We start from the raw sequence: 23,747 nt of genomic DNA, 5'->3' as shown, positions 1-23,747 counted from the left end.
TAACTGCAGAACACGTAAATAAAAAACAAAACATTTTCTTAATGTGCGTCTATCATTGATGTCAAAGTTTGGAAATACGCCAATTAAGCTCTCGCAAAATCGCTTCTATGTCCTTATCAGTCCTAACTATAATGTTGTTCATAACCAAACCGGAATGATAAAACATTGGTCTTCAAATGTCATCTCAGATGAAGGATACAACTAATTATGTGATTTTGGCAAGGTGATCAGTCTTATTGCTGTAAACATATAAATGCTGTGGAGACCTTCTTCGGCTTTAATATAGGCTAATTCTAATAATTCATGATAATTATGAATACTAATCAGAACTATTAATTTGTGAATCGCATATGTGGACATTTGTGATTTCGTTGTGGAGATAAAGGATGGGATCGGGGGTTCTGGCTTTCGGACATACTCTTTTAGTAAGGTCCTACACACAGTTTTATAAATGAGACCCCTGGTCATACAATTATTCCATATTTCCAAAACTGCCAGTAAAAATAATGTATCAAGAACTACAGGTTGTATAACAGTTGCAGCAAGTGCATTAAAAATATGAAAAAGAAAAACTACATAGAGATGAAAAAGACTCGGTACAATGTTGGGATGATTTTATAACTGTATTAGACTTCTGCAATGAACACCGTGACAAATAAAGATTTTAATGCAATCTGTGGTGAGTCTTATACCAAAAGGGCATCTTGTAATCGTTTACTTATAAGACTCCAAAAGCAAAAGTATGAAAATGTGTAGTTACCACAAAGTACATTATTATTTACACAGAAAAATAACCTAGAGTGGGCAATAATGTGAAATAAATTATCAAACATCTAAACCTTGCTCTTAGTAACATTCAAACAGTGAAACTGAACTCAGATCAGATTTACTGCAGGTGTTTTCACAGATGAGCACCTTTAATATATAGAGATGCAGAGCAAATTTGACAAAAAGTCATAAGCAACTTTTTTAAGGTCCGGTCAAACCCTTTACTCAAGGGCCACTCAAAACACACAATAATTAAAACCACCACAGAATAGTGCCTATTAAAAGCTAAAATAAAACAATAAAACCATTAAATCTCAATCCAGCATCCATTTCCTAAATGATCAGTCATATCAATCTGAAATGATGTTCATGGCAATGAGTCACTTCCTCTCTGAACCTACTCAGAGCTTCTAGTGAGGTGCATACAATCGTAACACTGAACGGTTTAATCTTGTTTTCTTTTACAGCATTGAACGACTCGCACAAGAATACAATAAATGTGTGAACGATGTTAAGAAATTATTGCTTTAAGCAATGTTAAAGTATATACATTTTTCAAATACATGTACGTAAGTGGCTTTATTTTTTTTTAAAGAAAAACATTCGCTACTTTTACGATTGTACAGTTTAATTTGTCTATACTGAACCATTTCATAAATTCCTCTATGTAGTTACATTAAAGATATATATTCATAGCTTGAGTTCGCCTGATACTTTGGAAGCAATGTTCTTAAAAGCGATAGAGTTGCCGGATATCCTCTTAAAACGGACACCATTAAGTGAGAGCCGGGGGAGTTTGCAAACCTCCATTTCCCAATGGACAAGGCTGTCGTTGTGGCTGTCCCCGTGGGCACAGAGAAGCAGAAAGCATTCGCGCTGCTGGTAAGTGCAGCTGTTGGCTTCCAGAACTTTACGGATTTCATTTATGATGTCGGCCGGCTCCATGGTGCTGGTGGTGTTCATACTCCAGGTGAAACGGAGAGAGCGGGGTTTGCCGTCTTTTCCATCTTTCCCTTCATCTTTTTGCTGATCCCCAGATACATGGCGACTGGAAGGAGGCGAAATGCAGTCGAGCGAAAATGAAACGAGAAAATCGAGTTAATAATGGAACGGTTTAGGAGCAGCAGAAATAGATGCACTAAGAGCTACATGGCAACATTGTACATATTGATGTCGCTCTATGTTAAAAGTTATAGTAGCAGATGCATGCATGGGTTATCACACATGGGAATTACTGTAAATCAAATGCACAGCACTTATGCTGGGGCATGCACAGAAGCAGCATACGTTTGTATAAAATATAACATGAAATACAGGGAGATAAACTGCGAGATGGATGAGATTATAAGACATAAAACAAAACACAATGACTATGCACTGAAATGTTGTGAAAGTATTATATACATATTTTCTCTCTTAAATATCATGATTAATGCAGTGAAACTATAATATTTTAATTCAAAGTTTAAATTATACCTGTTATAGCTCAGTTTCATTCTTTCTTTATATGAGAGAATGAAATAGCACATAACTCCAAAAAGTAATTTACAGATGTCATTGAAATAAAAATGTATCCAAATTCAAACTTTATAGGTATATTTCCGCACATTAAATGACTTAAATTGACAGCAAAATCATCTCATTATATAGGCCATTTCCAAAAACGTAAACAACGCTGAGAACGCAGAGTCAAAAACAAATATCTAAAAAATATTAAACCTATATGATAAAATATTAGACCTAAAAAATGAATCCTGAAGGGCTTTGGGACCAGTGTTTACATCTTGCAAATATTTATAGTTAATATTTAATGTACCGCCAAGTACTAATATGAATGTAGTGATAAAACACATCATTCAACATCAACAGATCAGACTAATAGTCCTCATGCTGTACACTCTCATATCTCCATGTTACAGATGGACATGATTCCAAAACACATGAATGTAATGAGCAGAGTTTCCTAACGCCTCACCTTGAGCCCTCAAATCTCCCGCTTCTCTCAAACTCGGTTGAGACTCTTTTTTTTAGTATTTGTTGATTGATTAGTGATCACAATGAAGCAGAAAGGAATAAAGATAGAAAAACAGGAAGAAATTGTTTAGTCATTTTACAACACACAGCACGAGATACAAACACAGACTGAATGCGAGAGAGGAAGAAGGCAGTCAAACAAAACAAGAATAAACATGTAGCAAAAGATGTAACCCTGTCCGTATGTTGGCTGACAACACAAAAGCAAGACTTTGACACGTGTGTGTTTATACAGCATGTGAAGTACATTTCATAAAATAGTGCATTATGGGTAAAAGTCTAAATGAGGGACATTACTTGTGAACGGATATAAAACTAATATAGAGATATAAAGGACATGTGTTCCCTTTACATGCAGGAGGATTTGCGTCGCAGGGCGGGCATAGTTTCGAACTGATAGTTGACACACAAAACAATCATTCGTCTTGTCACACACAATCTGGAATCAGGAAGGAAAGAGCAGTTCAAAGCCGACAGAAAGGTAAATTCAACTAGTGGACGCAGGTAAAACAAAGCCATAACAGAGCCACAGGGTTCCCACACTTTTCTATTGACAAGAAATGATTTTGTTTACAAATCAGACATCACAAACTGTCAGATTTGTCCTGCACAACAGAGAAAAATATCCCAGAGCAGAGCATAACCAGGACATTTCTATAGCGAATTTTGATTTTGAATGCTTTTCCAGGTTTCCCTAACCATGGGAACCCTGTCGGAGGTTGAAAGGGAAGAGGCAGGAGGAGAGGGGGATGAAAAACAATGAGGAATAACAGTAAACGAGTGGAGCGCAGACTTACTAAGAGTCTTTGCCGCAGGGTTGGAGGGGACTGTGAGGGTGGGGGGCACAGAAGGGGCAGCCGACCCTGATTTGACGGCAGACTGCCGTTTGCTCGGGTCAAGTGTGACCCTGAGGGAGGAAGCCAGAGAGAGAGAGAGAGAGAGAGAGAGAGAGAGAGAGAGAGAGAGAGATAGATAGAGAGAGCGAGAGATAGGAAGGGAGGCGGAAGGGAGGAAGAAAGGAAACACAGGGAAGAGAGGGATAGATTGAGACACAGTTTAAACAGGTAATAGAGCATTTCTGCATTATGACAGAGTGTTTATAAAACTCCATTATATAAAGGCGAGATTCTGAAGGTCATCACAAGGTCTGCTGCAGCTTAAAGTGCTGTTATAACCTTAAATCCTTCCTTATAACCAGTACTGGCTCCTCCCACCAGAAACGTGCTCACATACTCGGGTAGACAGGCCTATAGAACAGTAAATGTATGCTTGCTCCATACAAAAACTAACAGCATGTTGTTGTTTCATAAATAAATGTAAACTTTATGTAATCGCTGTTGGCTGGAAACCCTGTCTGCGTCCGAAATCGCAAACTATGACAGTACGTACAGATTTAAACGAAGTACCTACCTATCGAGCGTCAAAACAGTACGTTCTATTGAGTATGTGTGGGGTAGTATAAATAGATTTCGGATGTACTGGATCCGGCATGTGTTATTGTCATGTGACACGTATGCTCCTTGAGCTATGACGTATTAACATCGACCTGTGCCTGGCGTCGGTACAAACATAATCTATTCACGAGAAATCGATTAATCTGTATTTACATACTGTACTTAACAAAGGCCATTTCTTTTTATAAAATTTGACCGTTGCTCAGCTCCTGTTGCATCATGGGATAGAGAAGTGTCCATCTGATGCACACTCAAATCTCGGCGGAAGCAGTAGACCATCTGGGTATTTCTCGCCTACTGTTTTGTGCATACAGAGGTTTCCTACATACTACTCGTGACTCATACTCATTTTCACCTACTATATAGTATGGCTGCACGGCTTGGTTCTCCAAATTCCTTCTTTTATCATAAAGCATTACTGTTAGCCATTGTCAGTGTATTTTGCTAATATTTTACCAAAGAAAAATCCTCAAACCGTCTCTGTTATGAATGAAAGGTTTCGGCTTGTTTGTATTGGTTTTTGGAATGTGTACAGCTTTTTCTTTACCTCAAACACAAGCACTTCATCTTAAGTAATTTAATCTTAGCCAAATGACAGAAAAATCGAATCCCACATGGCTACGATAAACTTGAATGCAAAAGCAGCAGCCATTTTATCATTTTAACATGTGTCCAATATTATAGAACCATTAACACAAAGCAATTTCACATTAAAATAATAGATGTACTTGTCAATTGACTGTTTCTTCCAATTTAGCGGTTTTAGACATTCAATATATACACTATATATAAAAAGTAGCATTGCAAATCCCCAGTGAAGAACAACACTAAACAACCAATCAGAGAAAAGTCGGCGTTCCTGTGGTAACAGGATTTGAGTTCAGCCAATGACCGCCCACTCTCGTGAAGCATTGCAAATGGCATAACACAGTCTCACCACTGTCTTCCTTTGCTTTAAATCAAATGCTTTTTGTCTATGGAAAAAAAACGGTGAGAAATACTTCCAGAACTGGGTGGTCATTTATCACTTTATAGCCAGCACTGGCTCCTCCCACCAGAAACGGTCTCCATCATGCCCGTATTAGGGCCGTGTGCGGTTTTAGACTGCTGCCTTTGCATAAACACAGGCCGACTGTAAAACAACCCTAACATTACTGTAAATTTACCCTTTAGAAGAACCTTCAATTCAAACTTCCACCCTATCTGACACAAACCGTGTATGATGAAACAAAAGAGAAAGATGGGGCAAAGAAAACACAGAAATGCAACAAAGATCACATCTTTTAACGTCATGTAAACACCCAGAAACAGCTCCATCACTCCAACACACCGGACTAGCGGTGAACACAAAACAAACTAATCTGTGTGAATTTTATTTGAAAGACGACCGATTTTAATACCATTCGAACTCCATTGACAACATTGCTTTTTAGATCCCGCACCCCTAATATACAATTTTAATAATGCATTTTGCAACAACACCTATAGTAAAACCAAATACGCAACAATTCACCTCGAGTTGTCGTTCACTTTTAACATAACATTTAAAGGCAGCTTTGGAACATTAACACCATTTGTCACGAAGGACTCAATCCGAAGTTTAACTGTACTTTTCACCGCTAGATGGCAGTGTAGAACCAACCAAATGAACCACCAAAACAGGAAAGACATCCAATGTCTCAACATGATTCAGGTTTTAAAATACCACATCAGTGTAGTCTCAACCACCTCATGAAAGATTGTTCTGTCCTCTCTTATGCAATATGCATATATTATATTTAGCCAACTCAAAAACGAAAACCATCCCTAAAAGATAACCTAAGCATACCATTGTCTCTAAAAATTTGAATTTGTCGAATGAGTCACGGATGAGGCGTTTGAAGTGTTAAATCGAGTGGTACACGTTGTTTTGCACAATCAGCTTGTGTCATGCAGACATTAGTACAGGAGCAATCTGTTAAAGAGCAGCAGATTGATTCGATCTGGCCACGCTATTATGCAGGCAGTGTTTTATAAAGCATGCTGAAATCAACCGCTGTGAGAGCATTAAAACTCCAAATCACTGCAATCCAATCACTATGGGTTAGTGCGTCAGCCCCGGACACTTCTCATTACGTTAAGAGAGAGATTTTAACATCCCGTAAACTCAAAGTCCTACCTTTTGGAAAACCTGAATGACATATTTCTACAACACAAGAGATGAAAAAAAAAACAAAGGACAGACATTACAAAGATGAACAAAATAAAACCTTTCTGAAGAACATTAACCGAAGGAGGAAGAGTTTAGGAAAGAAAAAGAAAAAGTCAAGTTTAAATTGAGGGAAACGTACCACAGAAATAAACTGAGCAGCATTGTAATGCATGAACAGGTTCATGTGTGCATGTTGTAGAATGGCGTTTACCTGCGCGTCAGTTTGGAGGTGAGCTTGGTGAGCAGGTTGTTGGTATTACCGCGGCTGCGTGGTTGAGTGGGCGAGGCCGGGGGGCCGTTGTAGGTGGCAGTGCGCCGATCCCTAAGCTGTCCGTGGAAGGTGCTGCGGCTCGCTGTGCCTCGTGGAAAACGCGTTTTATCAGGTGTGGCGGCGGTGCTGATGCTATGAGTGGACGCCCCGGGGTCCCGAGAGCCAGGAGACAATGACACACTACAGAGAAACACAATCAGGCTTGGTTTCACTACATTTACTTGCCTGAAGGAGCTTAATGCTAAATTGTTCGTTTTGCAGTGCAAACGGTGAACGGGCAAGACAACCTTTGCTTCTCGCTGTACCTGTTTTCTTTCCCATTTGGAATAACCGAAAGGCGGTCCGTGTTGTTTCCAACAGGGCACACGTACGTGTTTCTTCTAGATATGCCGCCGGATCCAGAGTTATTCTGTTGAGAGGGAAGAAACTGCAAATATAATTAACGGCTACGTGAATCTTTACTGTGGAGTCCTGACATCGGTCTTTACACTGAAGGAGGACAAAAACAGACAGTAAACTCACATTAGGGGAAATGGTGCTGCCTCTCTTGCGCTCGGGTATTTCTGTTTTGTTGGGGTTGTTGGAATTACCCAGCAGTGGGCTGGGAGGGCTGTGAGAGGGGGGCTTACGTGCTGTGACCCCACCCTCCTGTTTGACATCACCATCAGCTGTGCCAGGGACCGTCCTCTTTGAGTTACTCAGCCCTGAGTTAGTGATACCAACTGAGAGAGGAAAAACAAGCTGGGGATTCAGTACTGACTTTTTGTTTTAAAGACGGTAAATGTACTTAGTTTTATATGTCATTATGTTGCACCATTATATTAGTTACAATAGTATCAACAGACATTTATACACACTACTTGGACAAGCTAACTTTTGCCTATATGTAAACGAAAAACTTAAATGACGACTGAAAGTCACCCTGATCACTATGGCGTCTGGATTTTCTGGATTCACTAGTTGAGACGCTTCTCTGGACCTTCAGGTGAGCTGGAGATTGACCGTTCATCTCACTGGTGGGTCTGGTCTTTGCCACCGACAGATTACTATTGGAGCTGGAGTCAATGACCTCCTGGAAAGCCATAAAAACGGTTAAAAACAGTCGACTGCCAATAATAACCATACCTAGACTTCATTAGCGGTTTACCTCATTGGTCTTTCTGGCCAGCAGTAAGTATACGGCGGTGATTTCATCATAGTTCATTTTAGACAAAGACTCTTGGATCTTATCTTTGGAGAAGCCCATGCCCACGATGACTTCTGCAAAATGACACGCACAACACAATGGTTTAATTCTCTTTCCTGTGCGAGTGTAACTAATTTGCAAATAGTTGTTTGCGCATGTGCTTGTTACATCAAATCTTGTGGTTTTGTTGAAATAAATCAAACTTCGCCCTGACTTCTAAATTTTGCCTGGAGGACAATTAACTGTGCAGAAAAATCCCAGACTTTCAATAAAGGGACTCATCAAACAACACACTAAAACCACACGAAACTACATGGTGACCCTAGTGGTGTTGCCTGAGCAAACGGAAGTACATCTCTTTAGAAAAACAGCTTCTATTCAAGAACATCATACATTGTGGATGTCGGACTGAAAGCTCGATAAAAAAACTGCCCATTTACAGGGAAAAACTCTGCATTTTTCAATAATTAAACAATGTTTTTTCCAAAGTAACAAGCTTTTTTTAATACTATTTATTGGTAAAATATTTATGAAACCCACAGACAAACAAGAAGAAAACTTAAATCATCAAAAACATACAAGGTTTCAGTCCAACAGCGACGGCATGTTTCTCTTTTACTAAAGATTAAAAGGGCACTAAATGTACACCAAAATGTTTTTCATTCAGAGACAAAGTCAAATAATTCCCACTAGCATCCTCATCTCACACCACACTTCCTCTCAGTGTTGTAATGCGGAACACTATAAACCTGCAGGTCAATACCTCTTTAAATCTAGTTTATTAGTAAGAATGTTGAGTCTGCAGTCCTGCCTAAAAGCACATATCCTTTCTATACACCCTGTTACTTGTGTTAAAAGAGAGAACCTTTATTTTAAACTGTACCGAGCTGATAATGTTAAAAAGACTTGTAGAGCCATATGTTAGGTCATGGGTTTGATCACTCGGGAGCATACATACTGATGAAAATATATAGCTTGGGCGCACTATATGTTGCTTTGGATAAAAGTATCTATCAAATGCATAAATGAAATGTATACGTAAACTCTTAAACCGTACAGCAAGCAAATACATGTTTTATAACAAAACATTTCATTTAGTCTATTGAATGCTTAAATTTATAATCATCTGGTTCCAAACATAAATAATTACATCTTTAAAAAAATACTGTAACTACTTCAGAATTACTTTAGTGGACATTCATCCCCAGAAAGTCTTACATATTACATAGGCCGTGTTGTGAGGTTTTTGATAATGTAATTGATAAAAAAACAAAGATAACTTGCACACAAATCTAAAGATAACTTGAACACAAACCAAGAGGTTAAAATGATTTATAACCAATTGCATAATTCTGACATATGTAATTAAAATAAAGCCGTTTTGGGACTCAACACAGACCTGAAAATAAAATTCATTTCAAAGACGACTAGATGGGACACATGACGCATCCTCTGTATGCAACTTTAATGTGGCAGGTGGAGTAATAAATGAAGGGACACTTTGATGTTTTGTGATGCCGAGAGCTTTTTCTATTAAAGGTATAGTTCACCCAAAAAAGAAAATTATGTCATCATTTACTCACCTTCGAGTTGTTCCAAATCTGTATAAATTTGTTCTGATGAACACAGATAAAGATATTTGACAAAATGCTTATAACCAAACAGATTTTGGACACCATAGTAGGAAAAATGACAAGTGGTAGCCAAAAGTGCCCCAGAACTGTCAACATTCTTCCAAATATCTTCTTAAGCATTATTCCTACTATAGTCATCAATGGTGGTAGTGGAATCGAAAGCATTCTTCCAAATATCTTTTCTCAGACACTTATACAGATTTAAAACAACTTAAGAGTGAGTTAATGGAACAATCTTCATTTTTGGATGAACTTTCTTTTCAAAGCAAGCTTGAACCAAAGGACATAATATTGACAATGAATAGAGGTTCACCCGTTCTCTCTCTCTCTGTCAGAAATCTGACTTTGTAATGAGCTCTTGGGAATCCTTATTTCAGTTGACTTAAGTGCTTTCCGTGAAGGCATTTGAAGTGAAGCTTTGTGTCCCAACACTTCTCAACACACAAGCACCGCTGTGGGCAGCCGAGCTCCTGCATGCTCCTCTCAACGCGAGGCTCCTCTTAAAGTGGGGGTGGGGAGACTAGACGAGGCCACCATCGGCATGTTTTCTGCCTTCCGCTCCACTTCACATTCAAGATGTTCTTGTTCATACACCTCCCTCAATAAGTAACCACATGACTGCACGTGTGTGTGCCCGGTTGCTCTGTATGTTTGGAGCTGCGGACCCATCGCAGATAAAGAGCAAAGGTGCATCGCAACAGCTAAGAGCTTGCGTTCCTGTAAGCAAAACCCGCTTGCACTTGTGCCCATGAGTTCATATCACATTTCCACACGAGGAGATCGTCGCTGAGAGATAGGAGGAGTGGAGATCAGAGACGAGAGGGAGCCAGCTGCTGTGTGTTATGCAACACTCAACACTGTACAAGTACGTCCCTTGTGCCAGCGTGTCATCGTCTATACGGTCTTTCCTCAACTCTTTATTAACCACGGCAAGCAAGATTGGCGTTTAAGTACATAGAACATGGAGTAAAATGTTTAGGAACTCTGATCTACTCTCAACAACACAACTGTTGTAGCTATCCATCTAACGGCATCTGTACATATTCAAGTTAAAGGGATAGTTCACCCCAAATTGGATATTCCTTCAACATTTTTTTCCCCCACTTGTCCTTCCAAACCTATGCAGCTTTCTTTCTTCTGTAGAACACAAAAGAAGATATTATGAAGAATGTTGGTAACCAAACAATTGGTCCCCATTGACTTCGATTACACAAATACAAAACCACTGAGACATTTCTCAAAATATCTTTTGTGTTTCACAGAAGAAAGAGTCATATGTTTTCACGTATGACATGAGGATTAATAAAAGAGTTCCACATTTCTAATTTTGGGTGAAGTGTCCCTTTAAGACGGTTTACTGCCAGCTTAAACATCTGTGTTTAGATGCAATGTCTTGTAAAAGCCAGACTAAATTTTGCCTGCTCTGACCCACCTGAAAGACAGCTTATATTCTTTGTAAACGAAATTCAGCATCTAACCAGCCTTTAACTTTTGTCATTGGTGTGAGTTTACACCCGAGCATGATTAAACCATCTGTGTACACCTCGAAGTCATTTTTAAAAAGCATTCATCTTCTGCACTACCGTTGCAACGTAAACACGGGCGTAACAGAGTTTGGTTTCAAAGTTGACCCTGTAATGTTTCTCACCTATTCTCTTCTCGTCCGAGATGTCGGTATCTGGTTCAGCGTAGGGTTTGAGCTCATCGTCATCGAAGCCTGCATTGATCCAGCGCTCTTTCATGATTTGCTAAAGAGGTAAGTTCATTATCACATTTGAATTACCTATAAACCGATTCAATAGAACATACAGTTTGGTTCTCCTAAGTTACTGTTATTATAAAAAAAACTACACTTTAACATGATCTTCGCTATTGAAGTAGCTATTAGTATAGTAGCTATAAGTAGCTATATCATTCTTCATAGCTATATATAAGTACATCATATTTGGGGGGATGTCAAATTTGCCTCAACTAATGGGAATTTAGTGTATCTATATCCTGATGAAGAGCATGAGAGCTCGAAACATCATGCGAAAGTCTTTTAATTAATCCATATTTTGATATTTTTGGAGCTTTGGTGTGCCATCTTCAATAATTCTGTTTATCTTTAAAAAGCATACAAAGCCTTGCGATGAGGTAATTATTTCATTTTACGGTTTCTTAACATTATGTAAACAGCAAAACAATATTACTCAAAATACTGTCCAGACATATCTGCAACACAAAACAGGCGTTAAAAAACTCCAAAGAAATGTATGAGACATTGAGAGAGGCTGACCTCTAATGTTCCTCTCTTAGCAGGGTTTAGGACTAGAAACCTCTTGAGAAGATTCTCACAGTCGGTGGACATGTAGAAAGGAATGCGATATTTACCGCGTAACACCCGTTCACGTAGTTCCTGCAGAACAGACACAGTTGTGAGAACTGACACAAACACACACACACGTGTTAATAAAGCCAAGTGAATACCTTGAGATTCTGTCCATCGAAGGGCAGGGACCCACTGACCAGCGTGTAGAGTATGACCCCCAAACTCCATACGTCCACCTCCGGCCCGTCGTACTTCTTACCCTGAAATAGCTCGGGGGCAGCATACGGTGGGCTGCCACAGAATGTATCCAGCTTATTTCCCACCATGAACTCATTACTGAAGCCAAAATCAGCAATCTTAATGTTCATATCAGCATCTAGAAGCAGGTTTTCAGCCTGTGAAAAGACACAGAATGTAAAAATAGATGAAATGTGAGTGTGGGGTGGATAAGGAAAAACATTCAGACACTATACAAATGCCTCAAAGGTTACGTTTAAAAAAATAATAGAATTGAAGTTCAATGAATGCTTTTTTGAAGACACCAATTATTTATGAATTAACTTGATTTAAACATTCTTTAACTGTGGCTTAAGTGTCTGGATATTTCAGGGGTCGTTCATTATATGATTTCTTTCAACATTTAACTATGTCGTAAATACTAGAAATTCACATCTCACACAAAATCCAGGACTTGCTCACCTTTAAATCTCGGTGCACAATGCGCTTTTGGTGACAATACTGCACAGCTGATACGATCTGTACAAAACAAAAACAATCAGACTGTCATAAAATGGCATCACTACATTTGGACCCTGCAAAACTAACTTACTCTTAATAACCAGAGATTTCCAAATAAACCTCAAGAAAAGGACAATAGTCCTAGGGTGATGGAGTCAAGAGCTGTCTGCTCGCATTAATGGCTTTTGCCAAAATTCAATGGGTTGGATTGATTGGCTCTTCATTTTCACAGAAGTGACCATGTTCAACCCGGTCCTGATGACTAACCACTATCCCCAGTTCAAGAATTACATAACACACAGACAACCAAAAACAATCAATTATTAAATCTGATAGCACAGCATACAATTGCACGTTTACCACACGCATTTTAATACCAGTGATTGTGGTCTGATCTCTTTTGTTTTGCTGTGGCGTTTGTTTGCATGCATCAGATTTCAATGTGGTGACGTAATGTCCAATACCATGATGCATGTGATACGGTTGTCATTGAGTACACTGAAAAGATAGCAAGACCACAATGTCTCAACAAACAACTTTGTTGACACAGAGCGCTTTCAACAAACACCTTTTTGATTTTAAATTCACAGTACTAAAATGTTAGCAATATTTGACTGAACAATGAAAAGGTTACTTGAGGTCAAAAAGCATGAGCGGTAATGATTATTTGTAGCCGCAGTCAGTATTGGTTAACGCATTTCAGGACATTACAGGGTGAGCTGAGGCACACAAACTTGTTTAAACTCCCATCGAACAGAAAACAGGCATCACAGTGTGTATGAAACATCCTGAAGCAACACAGTATGAGAACGGCACCTGTCTAAATTTAGCTCTGGCCTCCTTCTCTTTCATCCTCCCGTGAGCCACCAGGTAGTCAAAAACCTCACCTGCACGAGACACAGAGTACAGAAGTCAAAGATAAGAACAATGAGAAGATAGATACACAAGATACATTTATGTCACACACATACCTCCACTGGCATATTCCATCACCAGAAACAGAGTCTTCTCGGTCTCGATCACCTCGAACAGTTTGACTGGAGATACACAGCCAGGGAATTACAGAAAACGATAACAGAGATGACAAGAGGAAGGTGGAAAAAAGAAACGGGAAGAAATTAAAGATTTGTTTCAAGTCAACCAGGTTGAACTTTTAGAATAAAACAGAATTAAATATTCATATCATCTGAACACATAGTGTCCCCCCCCTTGGTTGTATTGTAAATAGCTGAATACATAAACACTGTACTATTGCTTCCCCTTTTTCCACATTGTGTATAACCATGTGATACAACCAAGTCATACTTTGGAACAACTAGAAGGTGAGCAAAGGGTTCCTGCTGATAAATGTGTATTTGTGTTTAGATTTTTGTAATGTTTGTGTATTATGATGTTTCATCTCAAGGGGTTTATCCCTTCTTTCTCATGAAAGAATTTTCATTTGTGGGTGAAGTATCGTGTCGTGAGGTAGGTGGGACGAGAGCCGGGAGTCGAGGCCGGTACGGGCACCAGTCTCGTATCACGGAGGAGATCGGGAGCATAAGAGGACGAGCGATCGGACTGTCAGTGAGAGAGGACCAGGCCTGGCTTTTAGTTATGGTTTGTGTGTGTGTGGGGGTCGGCACATTCCGCCAGAGGCCGGAGCCTGCATCGTTGGCCCAAGAGGGGATGAGCAGTGGGTGGAAGAGCCGAGAGTGGCCACCGCCTGCCAGAGGCCGTAGCCTGAGTAATTCCGCCCAGGGGACGGGGCCCACAGCTGTCTCCCCACAGGAGGGGGAGCCACCGCCGGCCGCATTTTATTGTTTGTTTATTTTATCAAAAGATGTTTTACGTTCGCCGGTTCCAACCTCCTTCCTTATATTGAATCGTGTTACATATCCCTTTAAGCTCTCTCAAGGTCTCGGCCTGAAGCTTTGACAGAGAATCTAAATTTAGGTGGGCGATACATAAAGCCCCTCTGTGTTAAGACATGACGGCGTGTCTGGCTCCACTGATCATTACGCTGTTTGCAAACAGGAACTGTCAACAAATGCGGGAGGAGCAATAACACTCAATGAGAGAAACATTTAAAGGCAGTACTTTCGATTTGTTAGACCGAGGTAGGAAACATTTGCATCCACATCAACCCTTTCACTTACCGATATTTGGGTGGTTTAAATTCTTCATGATGGTTACCTCTCTGGAAAGCTGTTGGAGAGAAGACGATAATTCAATGTTATCAACATGTCAAGATGTTCTCGTACACAAAAGCTAGACTCTTTCAGTACTAACAGAACCAGAAGCTGAAGCCTGACCCAGTCATTAGGCCTTTTCACACTGTGCTTAACCCCGGGATATCTTCATTCTATACCCCGCTTTTAACAATGGGTAACGTTTCACACTTGTAACTTTCAAGCGGGTTATCCCCACAATTAACCCGGGGTTATGAAACCCTGCTCCGAAGCAGGGTTAGCACCACTTTTGCAGGGTAGAATGATACAACCAGACGCTTGGCAACAGACACCCAATCAAAAACTGAACAGCGCTTGCCTCATTTCACAAGCTGTGCACAGTCACAGAAACTCTGTGCGCCGTGTAAACAATCCTTTGAGGGTTTTTTTTAACATTTGAAAAAAGTAAGTAATGGATACACTAGAAATCTGAACAGATTCTTTTTTAAACTAGACATCGTACACTTGCAGACTTTTTGAAAGTTTCAGATAGAAACACACTAACAGATTAAATCTGCAGACTGGCACAGACTTTCTGCAACAAGTCCAGCCTGAAAATCTGGGCAATAGTCTTGTTGTGTATTTTAGCCTTAAATACGTCTTAGGGGGCTTAAAGCGGCAGAGAGGATTTGCGAGGCGTCATTTTCCCCCAGATGCGGAACAACCGGGTATTGGGTTACTTAAAGGGACCACGCACTATTTTTTTTCAGTCGGTTTAACGCTGCAGTATTTATCCAGTCATGACTGGTGACACCGCAAATATGCAAATTAGAGGGTTTTATGATGTACAGTGGGAAACAAAGTTATGAATAACCAGGGTTATCTCTTAAAGGGGTAGTGCAAATGCGTGTCATGCATTCTGACTTCTTTACAATGTTAACCGTGCTGTCTTCTCATGCTTAACATGTGTTGGAAGTATTACGTAGCATTTCCGTGCTTGATACACTCCCCCAGTGTTTGTACAGGTTTCAGAAAGTTTTTTTCGAACATGAGATATCGTTAAGTAACAACTTTCCTTAGTCCCTTATTGGACAATTCTCCCGGAAAAGCATGCGGCATGCCCACGCATCAACCATGGAGAGCGGGAGAAGAAGCATGCGCACAAGTCACTTTCACTGTGAGGAGAGAGAGAGCATGTTGTTCGCGAATTACAGCTGTGTTGTTTGTTCGCTGCATTTGAATGTTATATAAACAGTGGATATAACGCTGGATTTGGAGGTCGTTTGAAACAGATAGATGGATCGGCGGTCCCAGCCCTAAAAGATTCCGGACATGAACCGCACGTGGTAAGTGAAACTGATGTCTGTGTTTTCTTGCAAATGTGTGCGCACGTGCTTTAGTCCTTCCCTGTTGCCACATACGCGTCGCATGTTTTCGGAAAACATCGTACATCTGTATCTGTCTTTTATACATGTGATCAAACTAAATACTCTGTGGATATTTGAAGGGTGCGATACTATTCTGTAAGTACTCAAGATTAACATGATATATACAGAAACTGTCGGAGTTAGGGCCGCTTTAACCCATGGTAAATTATAAGCAGTGCGAAACGTGAAACAGATAACCCAGCATTCTGTTTACCTGGGTTAAGAATAACCCAGGGTTTATGGTTTCAAGTGTGAAAAGCCCTTTTGTGTAAGCAAACCGAGTGCTTCCTTCTCTGTGGAAACCAGCACTTATGCATTATTTATTCATCTTTTTTTTAAGAATGTGAATCCTCCCCTCTCAATGAAACGAAAGAGTCATGAATGTTTAATAGCGCTATAGCAGGCAGAGTGTGTTCTTCTGCTGTTGGCACGTGCTGTTTCCTTCTCTCAAGTGTAACTTCTCTCAAGTGTAACAGACCACAGGGAAATGCTGTAAGTACAGCATAACCCCCATTCAATTCTCACCTCACTGTAATACATTTCTTTTGGCTATAAAATGGTGATACATAGACTCATTTCACTGCCATGTTGGAATTGAAAACGAGGCAGAGGTGGAAAGAAAACCGGAAAGACAGATAGACTGCAATGGTTTGGTTTCTGGGACATAAAAAAACAAATGATGCATTTAAGAAAACATTAGATTGGCTGTGTGTGTGTGAACGAAACACGCTTATGGTTGTTTAAACAGTCACTTATATCTGATGGTACGGCTTAAGCTGTCATCATTTACTCATCCTCATGTCATTCCAAACCTGCAGGACTTATTAAAATTATAATATTTTGAAGAAAGTTGGTAACCAAACAACACTGGACCCAGAGAATAAAAGCTAACACATTTTTCATTTCTGGCTAAACTGTCCCTTTAAACATAAAAAATGGCACTTTGAAAAAGAAAAACAAATGCAATTCAAGAAAGCATAAGGGGGGTGATCACATAGAACGCGCCTTTCCTATTCGAAAACGCCAGGCGCATGCGCTGCTCTTTGAAAAGAGCAGCGCGCAGAGGTTTATTTATTTAGCTTATTTTTAGGTTTATTTATTTATTTTGCCCCCGAAACAGCTGTCCTGTCAGTCAAGGATAATAGCGCAAGCGCTCTAGTTTCTATTAACTGTCTGTCTGATCGGCCCTGTACACTTGTGTCCATTGCAATTTACCATTTCAGCATTACAAGTACAACTGAAGAGAAAAACTGAAGCCTTATGTTTAAATGCGTTAAAGAGCATCATCTGTGTATTGCAAACAAACAAAGGAAGATATTTGAAAGAATGTCGGTAACCGAGCAGATCTTTTCCCCCCATTAACTGCCATCGAAGGGAAAATAAATACTATGGGAGTCAACGGGGGATATGATCAGTTTCATTACTAACATTCTTTCAAATATCTTCCTTTGTGTTTAGCAGAACAAATACGTTTATCCAGATTTGGAACAATCTGAGGGTAAATGATGACAGAATTTTCAATATTGGGTGACCTGTGCCATTAAAACAACAACAGGATGAGTAAATGATGACAGAACCTACATTTTGAAGGTGAACTATTCAGTTAACATAAAAAACAATCGCAAATTTGAGGAGAAACTTAAATATTGCTTGTTCATTTTTTTCGTAACTTTATGTTTTATGTTTTAGGATTTATAGATTTGAAAATAATTTATATTTAAATAGTTGTAGATTTCAGCGTGTTCTCAGGCTAATTGAACAGCACTGCATCAAGCACAGTCAAATGTATTTTTCTTGAGATACTCATTTTCTCGCTCATCTCTCACATCCCCTCCCTCTGGTGCACCATCATAACGCCTCTGTGATGACTAAAAAAACCCGGCAGAACATCTCGCTTCAGTTGAGGGTCCAGACCTTGTGCGGAGCTCGCACGCCTACAGGCAATTACACAACATGCGACTCGCAAAGACGCTCGCACACAACACAGAAAAACAGATAGACGAAGGAAGGAACGCGACCTAAAACGATGCTGCTAATAAACTTAACACACCTAAGAGAGAGTGAAATGAGAATCAAAGTGGTACAATAATCAGAGTCGTGTGTTGGCTGAGGACCAGCGAGCTGCCAACAGACCACAGAGAGACAGAAAATACACAGAATCCCAATCGATGGCTCTGTGGAAAAACTAATGGTTGCTGCGGCTCGCCGCTAAAATTAGAGCCGCGGCCTCAGATTGTGTATCACAGAGCGACTGCTGATTAGCAGCATCATTTCAATCCTTCCTTTCATCTCAAGCCTGCCATCTTTCTTTCTCTCTGCAGAGTCTTTCATTTAATATTTATCTGTCGGTCTCTCACTTGTTATATAGCTAGTACCTTTTGCTCCTCTCTTTCTTCCTGGCATCAGGCATTCTGTATCAGTGCCCGTTTCTAGTCTTTATCTTCCAACAAAACTGTTCTGAGGTCCCTCCATTCCATCGCTTTACCGTCGACCAAATTGAGTCACCTCCAATGTTGGGCTGACAAATTTATTGTCGCTGGAAAATTCCTGCTTCAACTGAAAGGGACAGTTCACCTCAAAATGTCATAATTTACTCATCCTCAAGTTGTTCCAAACATATATACATTTCTTTGTTCTGCTGAACACAAAGGAAAATATTTGGAAGAATGTCAGTGACCAAGCAGATCTCATCAACCATTTCCTGCCATAGCGGGGGAAATAAATACTATGGGAGTCAATGGGAGATGAGATCTCCTTTGTGTTCAGCCGAGCAAAATAATTGGCACATGTTTGGAACACTCTGAGGGTGAGTAGATGTTCATTTTTGGGTGAACTATCCCTTTAACATCACGATCAGATGAGACGCTCCGTAAACCATCCCAGATCTCAAGTTCTCAATTTCCGACCAAACACATATTACAGTATTTTCTCGCTCCAAATTCCCACACATCTTTAAAAGCTGTTAGAAATAAACCTTTTCTAAAACAAGGCAGCAAATGCGCAGGCGTGGCAGCCTGTTCGCGGTGAAAGTGGACTGAGCGGCGATGCGGTCTGCAGTAGGTGGGCAGAATATTACAGCACAGCTGGTACAACAGTATTTGTGCCCGGCGTGTGAAGGTTACCGCTAACTCGGTTGAATAGACTCCTCATGATGAAGCTCAGAGGATGCTGCATGTCCATTTAACAAACCTCTGTAAAAATGCGTCAGATATCACAGAAGATCAGCACTGCATTCAGCATTCAGTTCTTCGTGACACACTTAAACTAACAGTTTGCCCAAAAATCCATTTCAACACATCCTTACTTTCTTCTGTGAATCCCAAATAGAGATACTAGTAAAGTCATCTTGCTGCATTCTATTAAAGTTGCTGATGCGTCCAAAGCATATTATAGCCATCACAAGATTTTACTTGATACTTTGTTGTATTTTAAACAAAGTTTGCATTTATAAGAATCATAAATTATTTTGCATAGAAAAGCAACCTAATATCCCAGAAGTAAACTACATCCTGGTTATGACCAAATGTTTATTTCTTTATTAAATATTCATGAATTATCACGCAACTGCAGCTCAACTACATGTACAGGCCCATACACAATATATCACAGGTAAAAGCAATTCCTCAGAATCATTAATTTAACTATTTCCTTGAATGTAAAAACTATTATTAAGAACAAAATTTAAACAACCTGATCCAGACATTGAGAAGAAAAACTGACAATCATAAAAAGTGAGCATCATACATCCGTAAAGTAATTGATAAAGATCAGTTTAAGTGTCAGACGTGCGCAGCACAAGCACACACGGCTATCTTTATAATATTAAGCACGGCACTCACCTTTTGAAGGCTTGTTGGATTCAGTTGGGTTTTGTCAATCATTTTGATTGCCACCTGAGAGGGTAAATGGAAAGACGAATGTAAACTAATACAACAAAACATTTGGTATTTGCTATTAACATCAGTGGAAGTACATAATAGTTGATTATTTTTATCCCTTTGAACATCTTTTAACCAATTTCTCAAAAGAAACACTAGGACAGAACAGCTACATGTCTCTAAAAACCCTCAGTGGCCTATTGCACGTCAGACAACACACTTATGACTTTTGACATCCCACCTCGCTTCCTGTGAGGATATGGCGAGCCAGTTTGACCTTGGCAAAGTTGCCCTTTCCTATGGTTTTCAGAAGTCGGTAATTCCCAATAACAGGGTGCACATCATCCAACCCGGATCCAGAATTCCTGTTTCGACCACTCGACCTCACAGACCGAGAGGTCACCTCTGCCCGGCCATGGCCATTTGTTGTGTGCTGTGGATTTGAAAGACAAAACAAATCAGAACAGAATACAATAACTATATCTTAGGTTGGTTTGATTTTATGGACAATAATAACATACAAACACTACTGTATGTGTGTGTGTGTGTGTGTGTGGAACATTTTTCAAAGCATTTTTCTATGCATGGAAACTCCCCAAAATAACTTGTGCTTATTTTCTCCAACATTTTCCGCCTCGGATGGATTCCATTTCCAAACCGTCATATGAAAACCGATTAACGGCAACAAGGACAAAGGGTCTTGACAGTGTGGAAATCAGTAATATTGACTCCAAATGTCCTGTGTTAGAGAGGTCCATTAGCACAGCCACATCCCTAAACTCCCAAACATCTCTATTCTTATGTCACGTTCAAAATGACACCACAGGACAGCTGACTTCTAATTTGCAGTTCAGATTTCTCCAAACAAACAAGTCAAACATGGCCTAAGGTTTCATACACAGACACTGAAAAAATAGCCGATTTCACAAGATCCTGTGTAATGTTGTGAGGACCTCGGACAACAATCACTCATTGAATTGTTCCATTCAAGGGGTCATAAGTGCAACATGATAACACTGAGCAAGTTGGTAAGCCGCATATCCTATCAACACCCCTGTATATGAGACTACGCTGACACTGCGCTATACAACGTTCCCAATAAATCCTGCATATTGTGCCTGATGTCGGACCCCCTGAATGCCATTCACAAAGCTCTGCATAGCAGATGTGAAAAAAACCAACATCATCCTCAGGTTTAAGGGGCAAACAAAAGCAGAGAAATGAATTGACAGCCTGTATCAAAACATGACACAATGATGATGATTAAAGGTCACTTACGACACTTGCACGATGCCTCATGTTAGATTGAGATCCTCTCATTTTTGCGTTGGCAAGATGAATGGCATTGAACCAAACAGCCCTGTCTTTTCTGTGAGAACTCATCAATACTCTCCTATTCACTAACCCCGATACCGACCAACTGCATCACTGCCGAAATCTTTTTGACACCCAGTGTGTGTGTGTGTGTGTGTGTGGATTTTGGGGCGGGTGGGACATGAACAGCCAGAGATTGTTACCTCAATTGACGTGATTCTCAAAACTAAGCCATACTTTTGCATAAAATAGGAACAATTATGTAAGGAATATTGCATACAGAGCCAGTTACTTGACACATTAGGATCTAGAGAAGCGGCTCAACAATATATGAAATTCGATTGTGCGCACACTGTTCTTTAGAAAAGACAGATGTTGTGTCAAACACTGAAACGCCATAACATCCACAGCCATCTTCAGGGGGAACCTGCATAAGCCTCACTGCTGACGTATGAGCAGTAACCTATAGGACGCAGACTGACGCCAATGCGCAATATCTGCATCCCATCCGCGCATTAAACATGCAAACCCACGCACGGCCAGTCAGTGTTGAGCGTTCAGGAGTTCGTGCAATCGAGCATATGTTGAGCATAAAGAGAGCCAAATCGCCAATGCCCTGGACCCCATGCGTCACTTCAGCCTGGTGCCCCATCTGTTTAAAGACTGGCACAATACTGCTAATCCACTTAAAGCACACGGTCGGCACAAACACATGCGACACCGCCTCGCATTTTGTCCAGAAATGAAGTGAATGATCAAGTCAGATTTTCTAACCAACGTACATGTAGCGCAGTAAAGACTCCCCAAAACAGCCGGTGGGTTCCGAGACGCAGACACAATACGGGTCGGATCAAAATATCACACTGATGGTGCATTAAGCAATATCGTGGAGCAAGTCCGAGTGGGTTAGTATATGTTAAACCAAAATAACACATATATAAACACGCTACTCACGTTTTCGGCTTTCCTCTCGTTGACGGTGGGAAGCGGTGCTCTTGTTGTTGACATCTTGATGGCGAGCCGCTTTTCCGGATTCACAAAATAAGCACTGATTTAAGCGATGCAACGAATGGGAAAACACGACTGTCACAGTTTCCACGTTTGACTTAAATCATTGATGTTTTTTCAACACCGATAGCAAACTTGTTGAACGTTCGCGTGAATTATACCGGATGCTCGCGTTATTGTGTGTTCAAATGCGACGTACAGCCATCGAAGAGATAACTTAATACCAAACGCGATCAGCTATAGGTACCATAACTCGTGCACTAATGAGAACATAATACTTTATGGCCTGGCGCCGCTGTCTGTTTCATATTTCGGATGTCCTGTTCAAGTAGTAACAGAGAAAATTGCACTTCTCAGGGCCTCCGCAGTTCCGCTGCGATTTGCCCCAAAGACAATCTGCTCATCCGACGATCCTTCAGTCAGACCGTCCGATAGATTCACCGGTTACGGCGGCAGCAGGGCGCTCACTGGCGTCTGGGCCGCGGCGAGAATTCGTTCTTTAACGGTTCCATTCCATCAGAGCAGCCGCGTCTGTCGCTTCTCGTTTAGACTGAGATCCAAGATGGCCGCCGAGCAACACAGGAGTTTCGAGGCGAGCCCTGAGAGAGACAGAGGAAGTGAGGAAACAGATGGATCCCGTGCTCATTGGAGAGCGCCTCGTCCCACAGGACTGTGTGGTTTGTCGAATTCAAAGTTAGGCGTTCATATGGAAAAAAGGGGAAAACTCCGTCATTGTCATAACAACCGTGACACACCCGGTTCAATTGAAACGTGCCTTTACCATATATGGGTTGGCCATTATGTCATACGTACAAGAGACGGGTCACTTTAGAAAATACAAGATCAAGCTCACGGGCTTCTAATCCTAAAATAATTACATTTTTCCAAAGCCTGCGATACATTGTATCCGATTCACAAGACAAAGGTGATGGTTAAAACGTGCCATTCAGCTTCTGGTCAGACTGAAATCTCCAGTGATCTTGTTAAAAGTTAATCTAACAGCTGCAAGTTTGAAAGTGTTGGTATTCTTTACAACGATATGCGGAAACCACGTGCAACAATACACAGCCAGAGACGGGGCACGATTTTCATCGTAGGTGTTTATAAGTAATCCTAATTTTATTTATGTTTTCAAAGAACAAAAATGGTTGGATGCAAATAAATTAATACATACATGTCCTATTTATGTTAAATTGAATGAAAAATAAGCTTGGAAGTCTCTACATTTTTAAACTGAAGCAGTTTAAAGGCGAATAATCAGTTTAAGCTGTCCAGCTGTATTACGCCATCTAGTGGCCATCTCAGGGTTGGATAGTTTCGCCTACTTTTTTCGAAAACACAAGTGTAAACAATATACTTACATTATGCTTTACATTTGTTTTC

General features: G+C 40.3%; 1 protein-coding gene across 6 annotated transcripts; it reads right to left on the bottom strand.

Moving 5' to 3' along the window:
* Positions 1-403: 403 nt before the first annotated feature.
* On the bottom strand, positions 404-23,139 carry mark3a (MAP/microtubule affinity-regulating kinase 3a). Of its 6 annotated transcripts, XM_079473625.1 has the most exons (18): positions 22,311-23,040; positions 20,284-20,475; positions 20,004-20,057; positions 14,726-14,774; positions 13,559-13,624; positions 13,404-13,474; positions 12,549-12,605; positions 12,008-12,244; positions 11,817-11,936; positions 11,187-11,286; positions 7,866-7,978; positions 7,640-7,790; positions 7,241-7,440; positions 7,024-7,127; positions 6,659-6,898; positions 3,600-3,709; positions 2,744-2,788; positions 600-1,816 (listed from the first exon to the last, which is right to left on the bottom strand). In XM_079473625.1, the coding sequence occupies exons 1-18, from the start codon at positions 22,362-22,364 to the stop codon at positions 1,728-1,730; spliced, it is 2,052 nt and encodes a 683-aa protein (XP_079329751.1). In that variant the 5' UTR covers positions 22,365-23,040; the 3' UTR covers positions 600-1,727. The 6 variants fall into 6 exon arrangements, with proteins under 6 accessions (XP_079329749.1, XP_079329748.1, XP_079329751.1 ...); XM_079473622.1 differs by lacking the exons at positions 2,744-2,788; positions 3,600-3,709 and adding an exon at positions 6,415-6,441 and having other exon boundaries at positions 596-1,816; positions 22,311-23,050; XM_079473621.1 differs by lacking the exon at positions 3,600-3,709 and having other exon boundaries at positions 606-1,816; positions 22,311-23,121.
* Between the last annotated feature and the right edge of the window lie 608 nt (positions 23,140-23,747).

The sequence above is a fragment of the Barbatula barbatula genome (genome assembly GCF_947034865.1).
Source record: "Barbatula barbatula genome assembly, chromosome: 14".
Taxonomy (NCBI): domain Eukaryota; kingdom Metazoa; phylum Chordata; class Actinopteri; order Cypriniformes; family Nemacheilidae; genus Barbatula; species Barbatula barbatula.
The sequence above is the reverse complement of the archived record's forward strand: the minus strand, read 5'-3'. Positions and strand labels throughout refer to the sequence as shown.